This window comes from Hydra vulgaris, chromosome 12 (genome assembly GCF_038396675.1).
Source record: "Hydra vulgaris chromosome 12, alternate assembly HydraT2T_AEP".
Lineage (NCBI taxonomy): Eukaryota > Metazoa > Cnidaria > Hydrozoa > Anthoathecata > Hydridae > Hydra > Hydra vulgaris.
The window spans coordinates 60707688-60732999 of record NC_088931.1 but is presented as its reverse complement, the minus strand read 5'-3'; the positions used below and the strand labels follow the sequence as shown (position 1 = coordinate 60732999).

General features: G+C 26.3%; 1 protein-coding gene across 2 annotated transcripts in view; it reads right to left on the bottom strand.

Annotated features, from left to right (window-relative positions):
* The window catches only part of LOC100197921 (zinc finger FYVE domain-containing protein 26), a 109365-nt gene extending 84500 nt beyond the window's left edge, over positions 1-24865 (bottom strand). The window contains exons 1-6 of one of the 2 annotated variants that reach the window (XM_065813966.1): positions 24643-24865; positions 19627-19708; positions 19458-19559; positions 8807-9358; positions 6048-6215; positions 4156-4241 (exon numbers count right to left, since the gene is read on the bottom strand). In XM_065813966.1, coding sequence (XP_065670038.1) covers positions 4156-4241; positions 6048-6215; positions 8807-9358; positions 19458-19559; positions 19627-19708; positions 24643-24803 — 1151 coding nt within the window. In that variant the 5' untranslated portion in view covers positions 24804-24865. The remainder of the gene's footprint in view (positions 1-4155; positions 4242-6047; positions 6216-8806; positions 9359-19457; positions 19560-19626; positions 19709-24642) is intronic. The other variant, XM_065813967.1, reaches the window with a different exon arrangement.
* Between the last annotated feature and the right edge of the window lie 447 nt (positions 24866-25312).

Genomic DNA, 25312 nt, shown 5'->3' with positions numbered 1-25312 from the left:
GTGACTAATTTTCCAGACAACCAAAAACACTTACCTTCACTCCTTAATTTGTGATTTTTCTTTACATTAATCATACTATCCTTAAGCTGACTATCCTTATTCTTTTCTGGATATTCTGTGTAATGGTCCTTGGGCTGACCTTTTCAACTATCTTCCAATCAGTCTCCTTTCTATTATTAGCAAGGTCTTTTAGTCTTTGATCAACAAATTTCTAACATCCCATCTTGAGTCTAATAACATACTCTCTGACAATCAATTGCTTCTTATCTAAATTAATGATTATCCTGACAATCTTACATCTAAAATAGCTTTTTTAGCTGACAACTCAACTTTATACTCTTGTCTTGAAAAAAAGTCTTCTATTTTGATTGCTTAGAACAGGCAGCCAATCTTGAATCTGATCTCACTTCTGTAACAGTTTGGGGCTTCCAGTGGCTTGTGAATTTTAACTCTAACAAAAATCAGTTATTTACCGCAAACAACTACGGCAATATTATTGACATTATATTAATGAATGGCAACCATCTCACTGACTCCACTCCTCATTTTCTTGAATTATCATTCACTACTTTTCAGTTCCATCAAACAAATAGCAATCTTGCTGATTCATCATTCAGCAAAGTCACATCCTTTTACTGTATCTGACCCTGCATTTACTTACTGTTACTTACTGCTATTGTTACTTAATATTTATTTACTGTATTTTGTCTATTACTATTTCCTGCACTTTAATCCATTTGAATTTTTCCATCTTTACGTCTTTCTGACTCATACAACCTAGAACTTTTTAAATCTTCTGTCAACCATTTCCATGTTCTTAAGCTTTATTTTTTGTTTTCTAATAACTCCCAAAATAACAGTGGTTGCTTGCAGCTTTTTTGGGAGTGAATAAGAATTAAAAAAAAAAAGTTAAAACACTAAAAAACAAATCATTTACCAAGGAATGAAAAAAAAAAACATTTTTAACACCATTTTGTTTCTTGCAAAGAAACTATAACTACAAATGCAAGTTTAGATATGCACTGTGATGTCATATTGAAATAGCCTGCTGATAGGGGCTTCAGTACATACATTGACTATCTTATAGCCTGGTTCTAGAATGGAGTGCAGCTACATCAATTTAGAACTTTTTTTATTGTTCTTCATTTTTTTCTTCTTTTTCTGAAAAAGCTGTATGCTATAAAGACAAGCAAAAAGATTAAGCAATTGCTGATCTATATACTTTATAGCTTGTTTATATATATATATATATATATATATATATATATATATATATATATATATATATATATATATATATATATATATATATATATATATATATATATATATATATATATATATATATATATATATATATATAAATCTTTTAAAATCATATTCTTGTTATACGATATTTTCATATTTGTTGAATTTAATTAAGACGGCAGCGTATATCGACTTTTTGTTTTAAATATATTTTGATGTTATTATATATTTACAATATTTCGCTGACCTGTAGCGGTCAGCATAATATTGTAAATATTTAATAACTGATGGCAGCATTTTTTGACCGTTTGATTTATTTAGTTTTTGTAGTAATTTTTGTAACATTTTTTATTACACCTGATTATGCAGACCAATATAGGTCAGCGAAATATTGTAAATATATAATAACATTAAAATGTATTTAAAACAAAAAGTTTATACGCTGCCGTCTTAATTAAATTCAACAAATATGAAAATACCGTATAACATAAATATGATTTTAAAAGATTTTATTACTGCTCTTTACGGCAAAAAGGTTCACAAAAAAACAAAGAAAAAGATAAAAAACTTGAAGAAACAAAATGTAAACATAACATCTTCTTCAAAAAAGAATATCAAATTTAAAGGTGAAAATATAATGAATAAAAACAAGAGAACTTGGAGACCATTTTGGTCAAAATTTTAACTGACACCATTATATTATTTAATAAAAACTATTTTTATTTTATGCCTGTAATGTCTTTCTTTTTTGACGGTTTGATTTATTTAATTTTGTAGCAATTTTTGTAACGTTTTTTATTACACCTGATGATGCTGACCGCTACAGGTCAGCGAAATATTGTAAATATATAATAACATCAAAATATATTTAAAACAAAAAGTTTATACGCTGCCGTCTTAATTAAATTCAACAAATATATATATATATATATATATATATATATATATATATATATATATATATATATATATATATATATATATATATATATATATATATATATATATAGTATCGGACAAATTGAGTGCAACCAAATAATGCTAATTTAGTTTCTTTATATAAAAGTGCTGCATTTTTTCAATTTAGAGAAATAACTATGTAACTGTTTAGAGACAAAGTTCTTCAAGTTTTATTCATCACAAAGTTCATTATTTGTACACGAAAACTAATTAATTAATCAAAAGTATTAAAAAAAGTTGATTTCCTTCTGGACAAAACAAGTGCAACTCGACAAAATATTGACCAAGGTGTATTTCGCTATCAATATTTTGTGGCGAATCCTTTGTTGTCAATCACAGCCTAGCATCATCGAGGCATAGATTCGATCAGGTGATCAATGAAACTTTGTGGAATCGCTGCCCAGGCCTTTTGGATTTGTTCAAACAGTTGATCCTTATTACGAACACCTTCACGATTAATTCTGCGGTTGACGATCTCCCACAGGTTCTCCATTGGGTTGAGATCCGGAGATTGAGGTGGCCAATCCATCACCGATAGATGGTTGTCTTGAAACCACTGCTTGACTACTTTTGCAGTGTGTTTCGGATCGTTGTCTTGCTGAAAAACCCATTTTATTGGCATATTTCATTCAGCATGAGGTAACATAACATCTTTCAGGATATTTCTATACATGAAACAGTCCATTATTCCATCGTTTCGATGTATTGGACCTAGACCGTTAGCAGAAAAACACCCCCAGACCATTACATTGCGTCCACCATGCTTCACGGTCTTATAGCAATAACGTAAATCGAGGCGTTTTCCGGCCGGTCGACGTACACGGCAAATGCCATCGCTCCCAATGATGTTGAACTTCGATTTATCACTGAACAGGACAGTTTGCCATTTCTGCACATTCCAGTCAATATGAGATGTAGCAAACAGGAGTATTTTCTTCTGGTTTTTTAGTGAAATCAGCGGTTTCTTTGCAGGGCGTCGAGAAAACAATCCGGCTTCAACAGCACGTCGTCTAAATGTTCGGTCCGATACAGGATGATCTAATTGCTTTTGTATCTCGGTTGATGATATCCAGGGATCCTTCTTGACGGATCTGACGATCATAGAATCCTCTATAGAAGTGGTGGAACACGGTCTTCAACCTTTGTTATCTGCTGCCAACTTCCCCGTAGAACGATATTTGGAACATAGTCTTGATACGGTCTATTTTTTCACGCAATATTTATCACAAATACTTTTTTGTGACATTCCACTTACGTAATCGCCAATAATTTTCTTTCTTAGTTCCAATCCAAGACTGTCGGGAGCCATTTTTGCACTTGAAGTCATAAAAATAATAAAAGAAATAATCACGCTTGTCAAGGCTTACCGTGTTACATTTACCTTGTGATGATACAATAATGCTCTGTGGAACACAACGTCTTGATTGGATGTGGACTGTATTGATGTAATGAAACACTTGTTGTATTTCACTTCTTTTATTGATGTTCTTCGATAAAACACTTTGATAAAACTCACTTCGATAAACTGTCTTGATAATAGTGACTGATTGACTTCCATATACTGACTGAATTACATGTCGATTTACTAGTCTCTTATATAGTAAAATGAACCTGTGTGAACCTGTTTTGGAAGATTCTAGATGCTTCTTTTCGATGCTTTTGAATATAATTGATTTAATATTAGAGTTTTTCTTTCTCCAAGTTAAGTCGCGTTTACCATGGCTCATTAACTGCCATAATAAAGAATCATTTTTATAGCCTGGATATGTGCTATTAAAAAAAATTATGGTCTTTTAATGAACTATTTTACAAAATTAATGAATGCAAAAAATGTTGTTTACAATATTATAGATAAGGAACTTTTATTATTTATAGTTTCTAATGTTAAAGGGGAATGTGATTCAAATATGATTGTATCTATCATTTAAATTTCATTAATATGTATACCTCATTTTTGAAAAACACCGTTGCATAAGATTTACTTGATTAGAGAGCTTTTCCACACTGCTTGAAAGAAAGTTTTCTTTCTCTGGCTAAAATAAAATTTTAAATATAAAAACCTGTTATAACAAAAATAATATGAAAAAGTTAAACAGATTAAAAGTCACTTTTTTAAATGTTTAACTTATGATTTTCTCTCACCTCAGTATAAAATAATATAGTATAAAAGATAAGCATGAAGTATTATTAAAATGATACATGTATGAAAATTGGTAGAAATAATTCTCAGAATTCAATATGCAGCTAAAATTTTAGATGGGTGGAGTAAATACCAGTTTTGTAGTAGTCACTGATGCATAATATACTAAAGCAGCAATCAAGTACAAGGTATGCAATTTTTAAAAAACAGTGGATTGGAAACAGATTTCAAAGAATCAGGAATTGCATGATATGATACAGTATTATCTATTATTTAGCACCTAGTATTGCTAAAACATATAAAAATCAATAAAGCACATTGCAGTAGTAAACTAGTGGTAGAATATTCAGCTAACAATCAAGAGGTTTAAAGTTTAAACCCACCCTACACCTCTGGAATTTCAAACCCATCCTACACCTCTGGAGTTTCAAATGCACCTTACACCTTTGGAATTTCAAACCCACCCTACACCTCTGAAAGTTCTACACTCAAACTGCTTTTCTGTGGCTTTGTGTTTTAGAGCTTAGAGAGCTGAGAGTTGCAAATAAAACTATTTAAGAGTAACCTCTTTGACTTTGAGTTTAGTCTTATATCCTTATAAAAATAAATTACTGCCAGGAGCTTGTACAAGCATGCTAATGAAAACAGCCAAAGCAAAAAAAAATTTTTTGAAGATGCTATGTATAGAAGTGATCTCAAAATAAAAGGGTTTCACAATTGTTGTCTTTACATAAGCTCAAATCAACATTTTTTATCTACCAGAAGTTGCTTCTCAACATTGTTCTGGAATTTATACTTTCTATTTATTGATGGAAACTTATCATAGAAGAAGTATATTCTATTGCAATACTTTTAAGCAACAATAATACATAATAATAGCAGATGACAAGCAATATTTAACAATTTGTTAATCATAGTTATAAAAATGGAAAACAAATTTTTAGATGTAACTAATCTATTCATGAAAAAAAATTTGAGTTACTTTGAATTTGAAAACACTTTGAATTGAAGAAACTTTAATTATTTTTCGTGAATTGATTAGTTACACCTAAAAATTACAATTGACCACAAACCATCCAAAGCACTTTCTGGGATGAGAATTGAACAATCTATGAGCAAAACAATGTTTTAACTAAAAGCAATTTTAGTGCAATAATTGTCATCAATCATCAAAAATCTGATAATGGTAGCCATGCTCATAATATTGCAAAACCATTTATCTGTTTAAGGTTGATTATTTTAACTTTTTTTAAAATAGGGGCATTGGTAAAATGTAGAAATGCAGAAATGTTCAACAAGTAAAGTGCAAGAATATAGTGTAAAAGGAGCTTGGGGACTTCAGTACATATATAGACTGATTTAGGGAAAACATGCAAAAGAGTGCTGTTACATTGACAGAGGGCTTGGGTTAGGGCAGCAATATGGTTAGGGTTAGGAGAAATTTTCTGCACTTTATTCCTGTATTTTACCTGTTGAAAATTCCTGCATTTCTGCAAATATGGTTAATTATTCACTATTTCACACATTTTCAAAATTGTGAAATAGTAAATAATTAACCAAATAATTACCTTTATTTACAACTGTATAATTCTTTACTTAGTATCAACAAAAAATAAAATCAGCAGAACTTTTCCTTCAGCAAATTCCTAGCAATCACATATTACAAAAATCTATTTAAAAAATAATAATAATATATTACTTTGGAATCATGAAAATGATCTAACAATTCCACAGCTTCATCAATTGTTGCACAATTTGACCATGAAGCAAGCAAGACAAGATTTTTAAGAGGACTTAAACAAGGAGAAGATAACAAAGAAGCTGCACGCTTATGTTGACCCTCACTTACTAAATAAAAACAAGTATCCTAAAAAAAAAAAACAGTAATTAGTAAAAAATTCAAAAAAAATATTTTAAAGCTCAAAAACTGATTTTTATGTCAAAAAAAAATGTTATTTTAAAAAAACCTTTAATTAAATTTATAAATTAAAACTATTAACTAATTTGATTAAGATTTACAAATTTTTAAATTTTTAAATTAATTTATACTAATTTTCATAAAAAAAATTAAAAAAATAAATTATTAAAAACAATTTAGCCTCTTTAAACTGTAGTAGGAGGCTAAAATATTTTTAAACCTTTGCAGCTGTGCATACTATAGTAGTAATGTATGATGTTGTAAATCTACTTATACACTGACAGTAGCTCCAGGCTAAATTTGGCTTTTTATAAATTCAGATTCAGCCCTGCTTAAGTAGTCAAAGTGGCAGAGAGTTACTAGACTGGGTTAAGTCATTTTTATTTGTTTTTAACAATATTTAACTGCTTCAAAGTTAATTAAAAAAATATTTTCATAGAAATTTTTTTAAAATTATTTCTATTTTATAATATTAGAAATATTCAATAATTGCAACCATAAAAATTAGCCTAAAATCTCAAACTTTCACACATTTTAAATAAAAATAGGAGTAAAACAAAAAAAAATCAAACTTTAAAATCATAAAATTTGTTCATAAATTTTTTAATGAAAAATTAAAAAAAATAAAGTCAAGAAAAATCTCAATTTAAAGCATTCTACTCATTTCAAAAAAAAAAAAAAAAAAAAAAAAAAAAAGAATAATGTTTAAGTATAAATGATTAAACATTTTCATCATTAATAGTGCAATTTCTAATTTCATAATCTAAGTTTTAAAACAGTAAGTTTTATTTTTTTATTTCTAATTTCATAATCTAAGTTTTAAAACAGTAAGTTTTATTTTTTTATTTCTAATTTCATAATCTAAGTTTTAAAACTGTTAGTTTTATTATGCGATTGCAACCATTAAGGACTACTAATTATTTGCTACTTAAGTAAAATTAAACAAAGAAAAATTTTTATTTTATTTTAAATATATATATATTATAAACAAAACATAAAAAAACATTAACTTTACTTTGACAAATACATTTGTTACAAAATATGTATGCTAAAGATAAGTATACAAATTTCCGAAAAAATATAATGAAATTAAGGCTCTTGAAAAGTCTAAATTTATATTTATATATAAAGAGTTTTTTTTCAACGCCAAGTTTTTTGTTAATAGATTATGGTGTATTCAATAAGCAAACAAAAATTAATGAAAGACTTTTAACAAAAGAATAATTTAAATCAGTTTTTTAATTTTGTATTTGTTTAATGTTTGTGTGTAATACACAAATTTTAATAAAATAATTATTTAAATCATTTATTTAATTTAGTATTTGTTTAAGGTGTGTGTGTAGTATGCAAATTTTGATAAATGTATTATTTAAATCAATAATTTAATTTTGTATTTGTTCAAGGTATATGTGTAATACCCAAATTTTGCATTTGTTAAAGGTGTATGTGTAATACTCAAATTTTAATAAAGTAATTATTTAAATCAATAATTAAGTTTTGTATTTGTTAAAGGTATGTGTGTAATAAATTTTGCAATAGTAGTCTAACCAATCACTCTTTTTGAGTTAACTTGTATAGAATATTTTTATGGTTTATTGAAAAATATATTTTTGCTTAAGTTTTTTGTTACCGCAAAGATTAGCAATTTCCAGACAATAACATAATTTTATAAACTAATTATATAATAAAAATAAATAAAAAAATACAAATATAAATAATAATATTTAGCTATATATTTTTTAGAAATAAAGTGTACAAATACATGTTTAAAAAATACATATTTAAAAAATATAACAAAATAAAAAATTTGTACATTTTTATTTCATTAATTATTATAAACAAAAAAAGATTGTATCAAATGTCAAGAAAAAAAAACATGAATAAAAAAACACAAAAAACTATAGCTGCAAACTCTAATAAAATGGATTGAGTCGCATTATTAGAAAGTCTTTAATAAATGTTTAAAAGTTAAAATTATCTTATTACTTAAGATAAACACAACTTGATTTGTTTCAAACTCAAAATGAAATTGAATGAACCTTAACTACTTGTCTAGAATTAAATCTAAAATTTAATTTAGTTGTATGTCTTAAATGCCTAATCTAAAAGTGTCAAAACTAAAGTATGATTATATCATTTAAGAAAAGTTAAAAAGTGTAGAAAATAAATAGTGAGTGTAAAAAAGTGAATGTAGTAAGTGAGTGTAAAATTTTAAATGTAGTAAGTGAGTGTAAAAAATTAAATGTAGTGAGTGAGTGTACAAAAATATTTTCACTTTTTAAATAGAGATAAATGAAATCTTGTTGATATATGAAACAAAAAATCATGTAGTATTTGACCAAATTTTTCACAAAAATTTATTTTGTTGTTAATCAATTGGCACACCTAACTTAGATGTTGATTTTTTTAAATTTTGATTGGTGGATCAACTAGTTTTTCTGCTTTTTAGTAAGTTATTTATAAAAAAAAAAAATTTTAATTATTACTTAAATACGACGCATTATTTTTAAAACTAAATATTAATTAAAAATAAGATTTACCAGAATATTTTGCAAAATTAGAAGTTTTTTATCGATACACAATAAAACTAACAAAAACCAGTCATCCATATTTGGATAACCAATCGCTCGAGCTATGATTTCTGCAAGTTCTATACTGCCAGGGTCACTGTTTATTGGTTTCACTGATGCTAAAATAAAATCTTGAGCTTGGATATCAATAAACTGAACAAGCTTAAATTTTGTAACTAATGAAACAGATAAACTGTCGATCACCTCAAATTTATTTTGCTTTAATAACGCATAAAGAAATTTCTTCAAAATGTCCATTTGATTTTTGTCATTATGATCTAAATACTTCTTGCCAACAGATAGCAATGTTAAAGATTTTTCAAAACTATCACTTAATAATAAACATTCAACCTCATCTTTTAAAAGTCGTGATCCAAAAGCTCTAATGCTTTCATGGTGTGATAACAATTCAATAATATTGAAACATAGTTCCGCATCACAAGCCACTAATTTTTTAATGAAAGATGTTGCTTGGGATAAACTTACAATTTTATTAGAAGATCCTTGACAAGAAAACAATTCCTAAAAACATGCAAAAAATTATCTTCAAAATACTAAATATTATATAAAAATAAAATTCAAACATAATAAAAGTATTAAAAACAATTATCAAATTAATTGTATTAAATTGAGTGTTTCCAAAGCTAAATGCTAAACATAATATTTTTTTATAGATTTATTCATCATAAGATAAAAGTCTAAAAAGTCTAAAACTAATATGTAATATACTTTAGACCTTATTACCATGCCAACTTTAATCTGCATTTGGGTGTCCCAAAACAACAATTTTTTAAAATACCTATACACATTATTTAAATGTGTTATATCTAATAAAATAACACTGGCTTTAAAAAATATCTAACCAAAAATTATTACTAAGGTTCCCCCAAGATTCTTTAAAATTTAACTGATTCCTAATATTATCAAAATAAATGTTTTTCAAAAGTATGTAATGTTGGGTCTCAAATGAAGTGAAATTATACAAAGGTTTTAAAAACAATAATCCTTTTATAAAAAAATTGTTTTAGATTTTATTGCATAAAAAATGATACTTGATTATGCATAATTTTACTTAAAAAATAATTTTTTTAAGTAAATATAGTTTTTTGACAATATTATTTTTTTTCATGAAATACTTTTGAAAAACTTTTTTTTATTTATAATATTAGGGATCCATTAAATGTTCAATAGTCTTAGGGACCCTTAAAAAAAATTTATATTGAGAAATTTGTTGAATCCAGTGTTATTGTCAATCCAGTTATTGTCACTACTTTATACCATCTTTATGAATCATTAACTTTATTATTATTATAAGTAATATTATGCTTATAACTACCATTATAATATTTTTTGTAATTATTATTATTTTTTTGTTCATTGTTATTATTGTAAACATACATTTTATTAGTATTACTATTATTATTATTGTTATTATTAACATTATTATTATTATTAATATTATTATTATAAATATTATTGCTATTATAAAAATGATTTATGGAAAATAAATAGCTTTTTGTTGTTGTTATTATTGTTATTTAATTATGTATAACACATTCAGGTAGTCTATATTTTAAAATTTTAGATATTTTAACAAATTGTTGTTATTTGAGACACCCTAATCTGCACAAAGAAGTGTGTGTGTGTGTGTATATGTATATGTGTATATATATATATATATATATATATATATATATATATATATATATATATATGTATATATATATATGTATATATAAATAAATATATATATATATTTATACAAATATGCATATATATATATATACATATATATATATATATATATATATATATATAATATATATGCATATATATATGTATATAAATAAATATATATATATATATACATTTATATAAATATGCATATATATATAATATTTATGCATATTTATATAAATATATATATACATATATTTATATTTATTTATTTATACATAAAGATATATATGTACATATATATGCAAAAATTTGTGAACCGTGAACACATTTAGGCAGAGTATATATATATTTTTAAAATATATTGGAGCAATAGATGAAACATATCCTACGATAAGTTTTAGGGGAGAAAATGCAGAACTGTATAAAAATAGAAAGGAATATTTTTCTTTAAACTGCTTTTAAAAATCTTTTAAAAGAAATTTTGTCTGCTTGTATGCAATATCCTAAATGTGTTTACAGTTTACAAGTTTTTCCCAACTCTTTATGCCATTAAACAGGTTGTAGAAGCTCATTGATGTTTATAACTGGTGCGCTTATAGGGCACAACCTCCCATGTTGTCAGCACAAGTGTGACAGTGAAGTGTTGTTTTGGAATTTTAAAAAAATAATTTGCTTGCCTTAATATTTCTTTATAATAAAAACTGAAAAATTCTATAGACATTATTGTATCTTGCTTTGTGCATTTTGTTTATAGTATTGGCATTCAATAAAATGATCGTTGGGTATAATATGAAATGAAAAAATATTAGGAAAATGGTTCTACAAGAGATTTTATAGGAGAAACAAAGAGAAATCAAAAAAGTAACTCAATTCTTTTTTTAAATATTAAACTTATGAAAGAATAATAATGTAAATAATCTAAAAATATAAAAAAAGTATAAAAATATAAAAAATATTTTTTATTGATAAAATAAAAAATGATCTCAATCTGAAAAAAAAAGTATTATCTTGTATAAAAAATAACATTCAAAATCATAGAAATGCACTAATATAATAATCCTTACAACTGTTTAGGTTTTTTAATTTTGTCAATACTTTTTAAAATTTTGTTGGATTTTGTTGGTTTTTTAACTGAATCCATACTTTTTGTAAATTTTCATTATAATCTCATGTTATTTTTATTATTTTTTTTGTGTGGCTTTTCTGGTGCTTTAAGATTTCTGATAATTTCAGAAGACCTTACTTCAAATATGATTTTCAGATACTCATTTTGTTTACATATATGTAAAGAGCAAGAAAGAAAACTAAGTTTGTTTTGAATCAATAGTTTTATCCAAAAAATGTACTTATAGAAAAGCCTTTATATAACTTTTCGAAAATGTAATAAAAATTCTAATATTGCATTATCCCCATAAAATGCTAAAATAGAATTAAATGATTTTTTTGGCAATATTTGCAGAATGTTTTCAATCTCTTGTAATGGTATCAGAGTTTTTTTACTAAAATTCAAAAAATAGATAAATTTATTCAGCCAAAAGTAATTGCTTATATTATTAACCTAATAAATGCAATGAACTTTTCTTTAACTCATATATTGAACCACGTGGTCACACTCTTCCTCTTACCTCAATGATGGTCAATTGACTGTTAAAAATCCAAACCAATCCTCTGTTGCTAAAATTATTTATTACTTATATTCTTCTAAAGCTTGTGGTTTGAACATTCTTCTACAGCTTGTGATTTAAACATTCTTTTCACAGCTTCATACAGCATGTGATCTTAGCATTTCTGTCACAGTTTTATACACTTTGTGGTTTGAAGATTTCTGTCACAGTTTTATACAGCTTGTGGTTTAAAAATTTGCCTCCACTTCTTACAGATTTTTAAATCTTTTGTCAACCACTTTCTTGCTCTTTATCAAACTTTATTTTCTGTTACTCCCAACATAATTAATAGTTTTTGTAGTCTTGTTGACAATAATTTTTTTTTTTTAAATAATAATAATAATTTTCAATGTAATTTCAAAGTAGAAATAAATATTTTTGTACAACTTTTAATATACTTTTGTAATTTAATACTTTAAAGTACAAAATTTATATATATATATATATATATATATATATATATATATATATATATATATATATATATATATATATATATATATATATATAGTGTTGTGAAAAATTTAAGAACCACCAAAAAAAAATCATAATTAATATTTAATCGAATATATTTTTCTGGTAAAAAAATAATAATAAATTTTAGAAAATAGACAAACAAAATAAAAAATAATAATAATGACAAAAACTTTTAAACAAATATAAAAAACGTATTCAAAGTTTTATAGGTAATTTTTATTTTAAAAAAATTGTGAAAAAGTTAAGAACCACAGAACAAAAAATGGTAATTTTTACCTAATACCGCGTAATTCTTCTATGAATTTTTAAGCACTCATTTATACGAATTGGAATTGAGTCTATTAAATTCTCTAAAATATTTTTGGGAACATTTCCAAGTATTGTTGGTAAAATATTGCACAACTCCTCAAGGCTCTTTAGTGCTTTCTTGGCAATTTCTTTATCAACCCAACTCCAAAGATTTTCAATGCAATTTAGATCTGGGCTGTTTGGTGGCCAAGTTAGACACTCAATATTTTTGCTTTCGAACCATTCAGAGACAATTTTAGCCCTGTGACATGGTGCTTTGTCTTGCTAAAAAATGAACGGAACTCTTTGCTCAAGTCCATCAATTGATGGTAACAAGTTGCTATTCATTATATTTGAAAGCTTCCATTCCCTTCTTAATTCATGTGACGGCATGGTTCGATTTTACTTTGCCAACCTGATTAAAAGGCGATCATTACTGAGTGTTGTCAAACGCGGTCTTCCAGAACCATGGCAATCAACGTAAGATTTCGTCTCATTGAATCTTTTGATGATTGTTAGCACCAAGCTATGTGATCGCTTTATTATTTTTCCAATCTCACAAGCGGTTTTACCTTCCTGATATAACCTTTTTTATCAGGAAGGTAAAACCGCTTGATAAAAAAGGTTTTATCTGCTTCCTGAATTTTTTTCTTTGTTTGAAATTAAATACTTTTTTTTTAATACTTTTTTTGGGTTTTTGGTAATGACTCAGGTCATTAATAGAATATTTAAACATAAAAGGTAAAAATAAATTAAAAAAAAAGACATTTCCGCTACATTTAACACAAAAAATTCTTTGTGGTTCTTAACTTTTTCAAAAAAAAAAAATTTTTTAAAATTAACACATAATATTTAATCCTTATTTTATAGGCTCTATTTATTAATTTTCAAAAAAAATTAAAAAAACTTTTTTCTCATGTTCTATTTAATGTTTGAAAAAAAAGACTATTTTATTATCTTTACAATAAAAATTAATTAATTTAATTTGAAAAAAAAAATTTTTTTAATCTAGTGGTTATTAACTTTTTCACTATACTGTGTGTGTATATATACATATATATATATATATATATATATATATATATATATATATATATATATATATATATATATATATATATATATATATATATATATATATATAAATAAAATTTTATTTCTGTTTATGTCTTAGCCTATATACACTCAATTCACAATTTAGAAATATTGTGAATTCGCAATGCTATTAAACCACTTTAATTAAAGTACATAACTTGAGTTCAACTATAAGACAAAACATAACATTCTGCAATTTATATCTGAATTGAATAATCTTTTTAATAATGATCTTGAAGTAGTTGAAAAGAATATAGAATTCTTTAGGGTCCAGATGAAAGAAAGAAAAATGTTCATTGAGGAAAAAGATGATGTAGCTTACAGTGCTATAGAAAATTGTTTTGTTTTGTTTGTTTTTTCTATCTAAAAACATAAAAAACTTTTAATAGAAAAGATAAGACTCAGATTTTTAACTACAGAAAAACAAAAACAAAATGAACTTCAGAAAATTCAAAGGATTCAGGATAGTAATATTCAATGTGGTTAAAATTTTTAGGTGGATTTGAAATGCCCAAGTGCAACTTTGACTTTAGACAGATGATGAGTATGATAAAAAAAAGCTGGGATAGCAAGATTCCCAAATTATCCAAAATACCCAAGTACAACTATTTATGACCTATTAGCGGTGAGTGAGCTCTACAAATGCTCCAGATTGCAATAAGATATTGCTTGGGGTTGCCAACTTAAAAATGGTATTGGAGCCAGTTAATAGAGCTAATAACATTATTTGAATACTACGATTACGTTAATCAACTGTTTGCTTGCTGCACTGATAAGACCAGTAGTAACACAGGCAAATATGCTGGCGTAATTCAGCTGCTGAATTGGGATAACTTACTAATATTTTGCTCAAAAATACTTTTGCAAGAGATGATTATAGAAACCTTAGTCAGTTAGTTGTTTTTTTATCTTGTTGGAAACTAATTTTCAATTCCATCAACCTGGTACTTGTCACAAGACAGGTTTTATAGCAGATAAGTGACCAGCTAAAACCAGATTTGTAAAAAGTCCGGCCAAAACCAGATTTGCAATAAATCTCATTTTGCAGATTTGCAAACCAAGCCTGGGCAAAATTATAAGATTTAGCAGGGGTTTATAGCCAGGGCTAGAAAAAAATTTTCAAGACTTTAGATACTATAATTTTTTACTTATATTTACTTTTAATTAAATACTGGCATACATTTATATATTTTTAAACTCCAACAAGGTTGCAAGTAACCACTATTAAGTTATGAGTTACTTTAACATAGAGGATAGGGTTAAAATGCTAGGAAACGGTTAACTGAAGACTTAAAAAGTTGTAGGTTGTATAAAAAAGGAAAACATGAAGATGGGTAAGAGTTATAAGATTTTTTTGGTGTGCAAGAAAAAAAATGGATTAATAAAATTTTTTATAGATTAGGACAGATACATTAAAGTGATGCAACTTGTGGAATAAGAAGCAAGAATCAGTTTCGGTTTATCAGAATAGAGATGATAGCCCCTCTGTGCATTGACCATGATAGTATTTGTAGGGAAAAAAAAGAAATGCAACCTTACAACAATGGGAGAGTGGCTCAAGCTTGGCAGATAAATCATGTCTAATTACATTTACAATGTGCTTTTAGACTTTTAGTCTGAGAGTAAGAGGGTTGTTATTCGTCTATATAGGAATGCCAACAATAATGCAATACTTTTTTGCAGGAAATAAATGAGTTTTGATGTCTAACAAAAATTGTTAGGCCTTCAAGAATAACTTTAATTAAGAAAAATTAATAATTTTTAAATATAATTAATTATTAGTAATGTTTAAAATTAGTATTATTAAAAGAATTAGTAAAATTAATAATCTCAAAAACTTTGCATAAAGTAACTAATAACAGACTAATCAGATAGTTGGATAGGTATTTTTTACAGTTTTTAAAATTTGGAACCACTTATTTAGCACTTTTTAAAAATTGAGTAAAAATTGAAGAGAGTTCTGCAGAACACTTTTTTAAGACTATGATGGAAATCTTGTCTGAAGCACAAACTATAGAAGTGTTTAATTGTTTTATTGTTTAAGTGTTTAATTAACTTTAGCATTGGAAGTCAAAGTGATTTGGATGTTTAACAATGGGTTAATTTGGTATGATAGAGAGAATATAGCCATTAGATTCAAGAGTCAAGTTAGAGGAAAAGTTCTTTCCAAATAAATCTATTCTGGGGAGAAGTAAAAAGATCAGGAATTAGAGATTAAATGTTAGACTTACTTTAGTTTATAACACTGTTGAAGACTTTCCTAAAGTCTCTAAATCCTAACATCTGAGATTTAAGAAACAAGATTTAATAAACTGAGAATAACAGAGCTTAACATCAGAGAGGACCTTTTTACATTGACTTCTTGCAATAATAAAAGGACATTTGTTTTTAAGAGAGATGTTCTTGTAAAAAATAATGAAAAAACTGATTACAGTTTAATAAAGTATCTGCTCAAGATGGTGAAAAATGTGGAGTAGAATGAGGCTTGATTTAAAGTTGAAGAGAAAGAATGCATAAAGCTTTCAAACTTTTATTCCAGAAAGAAGAAAAGCTTCTAAGATTTTATTCTTTCTTGAATAAAATCTTAGAAGCTTTAGGCATACATAATATGGATATAAACATTTATATTTGCTGTTTATTTACATACAATATCCTTACATATTTGTATAAACTTTAGTGTAGTATTTGATGAAAGAGAAGATGATCAGATGGAAGTGTGGTGAGACTCTAACAAGACAAGAAAAGGAGGCATAATCTTAGACAGATTATAAAAAAAACATTGTATCGAACAACATTTGTAAGAAAAGATTAATGTAATTTAATTATCAGCATCTAGAGAGGTAGTAGCTACAGGAGAAAATGGTAGTGGTAGAATTAAGAAAACTTGAAGAGAGTGCCTTAAAAATTGTATAAATGAGCTTTAGTTAAGGAAAGAAAATGCTCTAGATTGTTTATATTGGAGAAACAGCATAAAAGAGAAAGACTAAAGCCTGATTATGATGATGATGATGATGATGATGATGATGATGATGATGATGATGATGATGATGATGATGATGATGATGATGATGATGATGATGATGATGATGATGATGATGATGATGACGATGATGATGATGATGATGATGGTGATGATAGTAATGATGATTATGATGATCATGATGATCATGTTGATCACAAAAAGAACATGAATTTTGAATAAAAAAAATATACTTTAAGATGTATATATGTATGTAGCCACGGTCACAAACCCGACCCTAGCTATATTTTATTAAACCTGGCCCAGCTCTGGTCAAATTTCAACCCTGGACGCTTACTAATAGCAGATAAACTTTACCTTCTTACATTGGAAAAGACAAATAAAAGTTGTTAAAATTATGACACAAAAAGAAAGAAAACAAAGTGGGGAAGTTTTTTTACTGACCCTAACCCTAACCCTAACAAAGAAGGGAAGTTTTTTTACTGCCATTTTTTATGCAGTGTTAAAATACAAGAGCAATACAATTATTAGTTAAGACCAGCTTTAACAAAAAGTATAAAACCACACTCTTGGTACCTAAGTCCTCAGCTCATTGTGTTTGCAAATGGAAACAATGACGTAGTAGACAGTGAAAAGATAAGATTGATAAAAACCTACTATTTTTTACACTTACATTCCAAATTGGATATCATCAAAGTATTACAATTCTTAATTAAAAAACAACACTTTCTCTTTTGGTCGGTCCAGAATCTTGGTATTTTTTTGAAATCATTGGTGGTTCAAAGAGCAAAGTTAAACAATGGGTTTGTGTTAGAGTATCCTGGATATAGAGATCCTGGATACTCTAACACTATAATACCAGATTATGTGAAAGCACAAAAAATCAGAAACAATCTTTGTCACAAAAGATTATAGGAAAAAATTACAAACATAAATAAAACAAAAAAATTACAAACTCAAAAAAGCTTATATAACTGTTTTCCTATGTATCTGATTTAATGTAGTTCTTAACTTTGTGATTTGTATATAAAAACTGTATATAACATTTGTATATATACAACTGTATATAAAAATGTATATAACAACTGCATATAACAACAGCATACAACAACTGCATATATATGCAACTGTATATAACAACTGGATATATACAACTGTATAGAGCAACTTTATATAACAACTGCATATAATGTATATAATAACTATTTATAACAACTGTATATAACAACTGTTGTTATATACAGTTAAAATATTTTAAAAGTTTGAAACAGCTGCAATATCTAAAGCGGAAGTAATTGACTTTATAACTATGCATTTTCCCAATAAGGGAAAATGCATGCACCACAAACATAATTCATTTTATCTTTATTTCAATCAAACAAAGTATTTCATTAAATTGAAAACTCCATTTTATTGTCCTTGATGCTATTGCTTGACACAGATTGCACAAAAAGCATCCAATATTTTTGTGCAACAATGTGTGGCAATCCATAATCCTGTGCAACAATGTGTAACAATCCATAATCCTGTGCAACAATGTGTGGCAATCCATAATCCTGTGAACAATGTGTGGCAATTCATACTGAGCATTTACAAGTAAACCTTTAGCAGAAAATTTTGTGAGTAATTTTTTTTTGCTAAAAAAAATTTTTTTAATTTTGTTGATATTATTTTAATTGTGAATTATATATGTTTTTGTTGATGTTATTTTAATTGTGAATTATGTGAGTATTTGTTGATGTTATTTTGTTAATTTGTTGATAATATTTTGATTGTGAATTATGCATGTATTTGTTGATGTTATTTTGATTGTGAACTATGTGTGTATTTATTGATGTTATTTGATTGTGAGTTATGTGAGTATTAGTCGATGTTATTTTGTTAATTTGTTAATATTATTTTAATTGTGAATTTTGTATGTATTTGTTGAAATCATTTTAATTGTGAACTATGTATGTATTTGTTGATGTTATTTTCATTGTGAATTATGTGTGTATTTGTTGATGTTATTTTGATTGTGAATTATGTGTGTATTTAATAAAGTTTAGATAAAGTAAACCAAAAAAGTAATTAAAAAATTAAAACATATTAAAAAATTTAAACCAAATATTTAAAAATATTTTATCAACTGTGTGAAACGGTATACTCTGCAAGCTTTTTAATCTAATAGAATCATTGTTTGAAACTTTTATAGGAAATTTGTAAACATGAACCAAGAAACAAGTATATCATAAATAAAGCTGTAAACAATTGGAATAATTTACTAAATTAGTAAATTTCAATTCAAAAATTGAATTTAAAATAAAATTGCAAAAATTTTTATTAATTAATGACCTACAGTTTGAATATGATTTAAAGCCATTTTATAAGTCAAGCATTAAGACTGATATCATTGTAGTGCACATATTTACTTTACCATTGTAGAGCATATATTTACCTTTAAAATATTTGCAGATTGGGCATCAATTTCTTTCTTGTTTGATTTTAAAATCATTTGGAATTCAAGTTCATTTCGTTCTCTTTCTGGACACAATACATGCTGCAAAAGATAAAAAAATTAAAATAAGGAAATTAAATAAAACATTTCTTAAACTTTAGTAACTTACCTTCTGACTCAGTATAACTTCATTTTTCACATATTCTCTTAAGCCAATCCAAGAATGCAAATACTCCTCTAATGAATCAGTTCTGTTAATATAGAAAAAAATATAATTGTTTTTGTCATTATAGGTGTCTTAAATAATTAGGTAATGCATGTCCACACACTAACCATTTAATCAATCTACACACTGAATTTGTCTATTCTAATTTCAACATTTCTTGTAAAAACTTGTCAGTCTCAGAAGTTAATTATACACACATATGTTTGTGTGATATGCGCTTGTACGTGTGTATGATATGCGTTTGTAACATGTGTGTGTGATATGCGTTTGTAACATATGTATGTGATATGCGTTTGTAACATATAAGTGTGTGATATGCATTTGTAACATATGTGAGTGATATGCGTTTGTAACATTTGTGCGTGTAACATGCGTTTGTAACATGTGTGTGTATATGTGTGTGTGATATGCATTTATAACATAGGTGTGTGTGACATGGGTTTAGAAAATGTGTGTGTGTGATATGCGTTTGTAACATACGTGTGTGTAACATACTTTTGCAACATGTGTGCGATATGCATTTCTAACAAACCTAGACTACTTAGATTTCCATGGAATTTGATGATGTCATTTTAAAATAGCTACCTGTAAGGATTTCTGTATGTACATCCACTGAAAGTTTAAGTTTAAGAGCAAAGACCATTTAGATATAAAGGGCATTTATTAAAGCAAAAAAAAGTGTTGCTTTTTTCATTGCTCTTATTTTGCTGTCTGGAAAACTGTATTAATAATGGTATTTTAAAAACTAGATTGTGTGAAATTTAATAAGACAGTGTACACTTAAGCCCATAAATGTAATTGTTTGTGTTGCATTTAAACCTAAGCCCATGAATATAATTGTTTGTGTTGCAATTTAACCTAAGGCCATGAATGTAATTGTTTGTGTTGCGTTTAAATGTAGGCTAGGTGCTAATATAAGTAATGATAATTTTTGTAAAAATAATAAAAATAAATTTTACAAATCGCAAAGAACTTATAAATCATGCAAGCTTGTTGGTTCATTTGTTAAGTCTTTTATTTCTTATTCTATTATCGTACCCTCATAACAAACAAAGAGCATCCTAAGTTTTTGTTTTCCATTCTGCACCACAACTTGTTTAAAATTACTCCAACTTTAAAAACACAAACAAAACATTAAAAAAAATCATAAACTTTGTTCAAGATATTTTCTTAGAGCACATTTATCTTCAAAAAGCCTCATTTCCTGTTTTAGGCACTAAACTTTATTTCTTTGAATTAGTCAACAATATCCTTTGAATTCAACAAAACATAAATATAAAATACTGCTTTTAAATACAATGGAAAACTGATTTTTGAGAATACTTTTTTTAATTTAATTAACTTTTGAAAGCACTCTTTTTAAATACAATGAAAAGCTGATTTATTAGGTTTATGTTTCTAAGATAATTTACAAAAACCTTTATGCAAATACCAAATTAAATTGAACAACTCTGTTCTTCTTGCAATAAAGCAACACTCTTTAAATGCATTAAAAAACTCTTTGCCTAATATTAACCCTCCCCCCATCCCCCACCCCCATCCCCATCCAACTTTAATTGATATAAGATAGGCCTATTTTACAATACTTTGACTACGGGTAAAAATTTACATTCATGTATCAACAGTTTTTTAAAGAAGTTTTCTCACCAAAAGTAACATTAAAATCTGTTTCAATTAATTTATGTTCTGACATTTTTTAAACTAAAAACTGTTGAATCGTTTCACTATAACTATTGAAAATATATTGTATAGTGGTGTCATATTAGTGAAGCATAGTGGTGGTGTCAGATTTTGTATTGTGGTGTCAGATTTTAAAAGTTCATCATGTTTAATGCCTAAATGGTTATGCAAAGTCATTGGATGTTATAAAAATTCTGAAGGGATCCTATTAAATGATGTCATTCTAGCTAAGATGCTGCCAGCTAGCCTAGTGTTTTAAAAAAAAAGTTTAGTGTTTTAAAAAAAAAAATTTTAATATCTATATATTTATATATATGTATATATTTTTAACCTATGGAGGCTACAAAATGTGACTCCTATATTTAAAAATGAAAGCTGAAAGAAATGCTTGGACTACAGACCAGTTTCTCCCACATCGGTACTATGTAAAATAATATAAAGTTATATAGACAAGAGAACCATAAAACATTGCCTTGAAAAAGGACTCATCATGAAATCTCAAAACGGATTTCATCCAAGACACGACTGTACAACTAATCTACTAGAGACACATGGCATCTTAATGAAAGCACTAACTTTTAATTATGCATAGACGTTATTTACACAGACTCTGCTAAAGCATTTGATAAAGTACCTTAGCAACATCTTCGAAAGTTTGAGGCATATGGCATACATGGTGCACGCCTGGAGTAGATAACTGACTGGTTAAAAAAACGAAAACAGAGAGTTATCAATAATAGTAAATTTGAATGGGTAGATATTACTAGCAGGTCATCAATAATAGCAAATCTGAATGGGTAGATATCACTAGCAGAGTTCCTTAAAATTTAATGCTAGGTCCACTTCTGTTTCTGATTTATATAAACGACCTACCAGACAACATTGTGCACCATATAATGAAATAAGCAGATGACAGTAAGATCTTAGGGGTAATTAAAACAGAAGATGCTGTAATAAAACTACAACAAGACATGTTGCTCATGTTTTTCAACCTCCACAAATGTAAAGTCATGCATGCTGGTCACTCAAATAAGTCAGTGTGCCTTTATTCAATGCTTAACATAGACTACGATCAAATAGAATATTGGAACAACAATTATTGAACGTGACTTAGGTGTCCTAACATCAAGCAATCTCAAAGTTATACTCCAAGTATACTCAATTTTACCACTTTAGAAGAGCAAAAAAAAGAGGGGAAACCTGATTCAGCAGTATAAAACCATACACTTGCAGAAGATCAATCAGGTCTTGTCATTGAGAACCATTTGTAATTTAAAACCCTAATAAATTTCCAATACATACATAATATCTATAAATACTTTTATGGATATAAGTTTTGTTGTTATTTCATAAATTTAAAAACTTTAATATATATATATATATATATATATATATATATATATATATATATATATATATATATATATATATATATATATATATATTACAGCAACTCTCAGAAATAGGGTCGGCAACGCCGACCTGAAAGTATTTGAGGCGGGCAATTTTTTGCCAACCTCAAATATTTTCAGGGCAATTTTAATTCCAAATAATGGGCAATTTTAATTCCAAATAATAAAGCTTGACATAATCTGTCTTTAAAATTGATATAACAAGCAACAAGCTTCTATTGACAATAAAAAGTTTACATTTAATGGCACTACAAAAAGCAATACTTGCATAGTTCAAATGAAAATGGATAAAGGAAAAATATAACTGAATTAAACTACAATTTTTTAAAGCACTTTTGGTTTTTAAAATATTCCTATACTTTTAGCAACTTTATTACACAAGAGTTTGATACAGTATTTTTTAACTAAGCTTTTCATCAACATAGATACCTAAAAGGTTTGTACAAGTTACTCTTTTTATTTGAATTATATACTTTTATTTGATATAGGTATAATAAAGTTATATTGCAAGATAAAAATTTCTTTTAAGAAGCTGGATGAAAGAGTGTCCATTTTATTTTTTCACAAATAAGTGAAAGCTTACTTATTTTAAACTAATCAGATTTCTTTGCTATTTTGATATTTATATTTGGAAATGTTGTAATGCTATTATCAGATAAAAGAAAATTGGTGTCATCAGCAAACATGACTGCCATCAAGCTTTATGTAGATCATTAATCTAGATGAGAAAGAGAAGGGGTTCAAGTAAAGAGCTTCACATGTTATATTTAATGAATTCAATGAGTCAATTTCATTATTATAAACAAACTGTTTTTGGTTACTTAAATATATGTATATACGCAACTCTTGGAAATTATAATTAATAAAATAACAATTCATTAAAACTTAACGCTTTTTTTATAAGTATCAGGTAAAAGTCAATATATAACTTTAGTTTAAATTTTTATATTTGGTTTTTTCTCACACAAACAATTTAATTATATAAAATAGAATGAGCAAAAAAAAGAAACAACCAACAAATGTTAATTTTTTGTATTTGCCAACTTTTCATACATTTAAATTTTGAATTAAACAACTAAAATACCGCTATTCTTTTAATACAGGTACTCAATACAAAAAAATTTATTTCCAGCATTGTTTCCTAATTTTGATGGAGCAACCCTAACCACATAATTTTTCTACTTTAAATGCAAGACTGACTATGTTATAATTGAAAATATTGTTACATATAAAAAATTCAAAAAAGGATCTAAAGATATTAAAAGTAAACAATCATAAAATGAAGCTAAGACACAAAAATAATATAAAAACAAGAACTGTCAGTTTAAAATGACAGATCTCAATTCTGGATTCAAGTTTACTTGCTATGTATTACACTATTTGCACAATATTACATTTTGAATATATTTAACTTTATCTCCTTTCATATTAACTTATAAAGCTAAAACAAGAAATTTAAAGAGTGAATAAAAAAAAAAGTTGAATATAGATATAGATATAAGTTAAAGATATCTTAAAAGTTGACAGTCAAACAAAAGATTGGTTGTAAATATAACTTTTGTTATATTGCCAGACAATCTTTTTGTTAGTCAATATGATCTTGTTCAAACCCAAGTTTAAAAAATTGTATGTTATTACTAAAATGTTTAAAACTATAATATAAATCTAAATAACTTCTATTTTATCAAATCAAAATTTAAACTATATATAATAAAATATAAGCTATATAAAATGTACATGTGCTCATTTACGTGTGTGTATATGTGTAGGCTGACCAGAGTACTCTTCTTGATGTAGGAGAACATAGTAACTAAACATGTGTGTGTGTGTTTGCGTGTGTGTTTAAATTTGAGTATATATTAATTACCTTTGCTGATAATCTGATTTTCTTAATATAAGTGAAACAAGAAGATCATTGTAATTATCCTGTGAGATATTTCTGATTACTTGTAAAAGAGCATCTGCTAGCTCATATTGATTTATATTAATACGATACCAAAATGAATCCTCTAACTCTTCAAGATTCATAACATTTACATTTCTTAAAAACCTTATAGCAACTATAATTAAAACAAAAATTAAAAATTTCATTGCAACTAAAATTATATAAAAAATACACCATAATAAAAAGTCCACCTTAAATATTTTGGCTTTTATCAAATATAAAGCTAAACAATTTAAGAACTACAATATGGATTATATATCATACTTATTATCAGATAATGCAAATAAAACTGAAGTTATTTAATTAGATAATTTATCTAATTAAATAACTTCAGTTCATTTAAAATGCAAAAGTTTAAAAAATCCACAAGTAAAAAGTTTATTTTTAAAGAGGGAAAAAGGTAAATTAGACAAAACTTTTCAGAATATTCATTTTACAAGTACAGAAATGCAAAAATTAGCATATTTTGTACACGTTATTGATATTTGAGACACAAAATTACAAATTTTAGAAAGTAGTAGTAATTAATGATTAATTAGTTGTTATATGTTCTCAATTTAAATGAATTAAATTTAGGTGAAAAATATTTTTA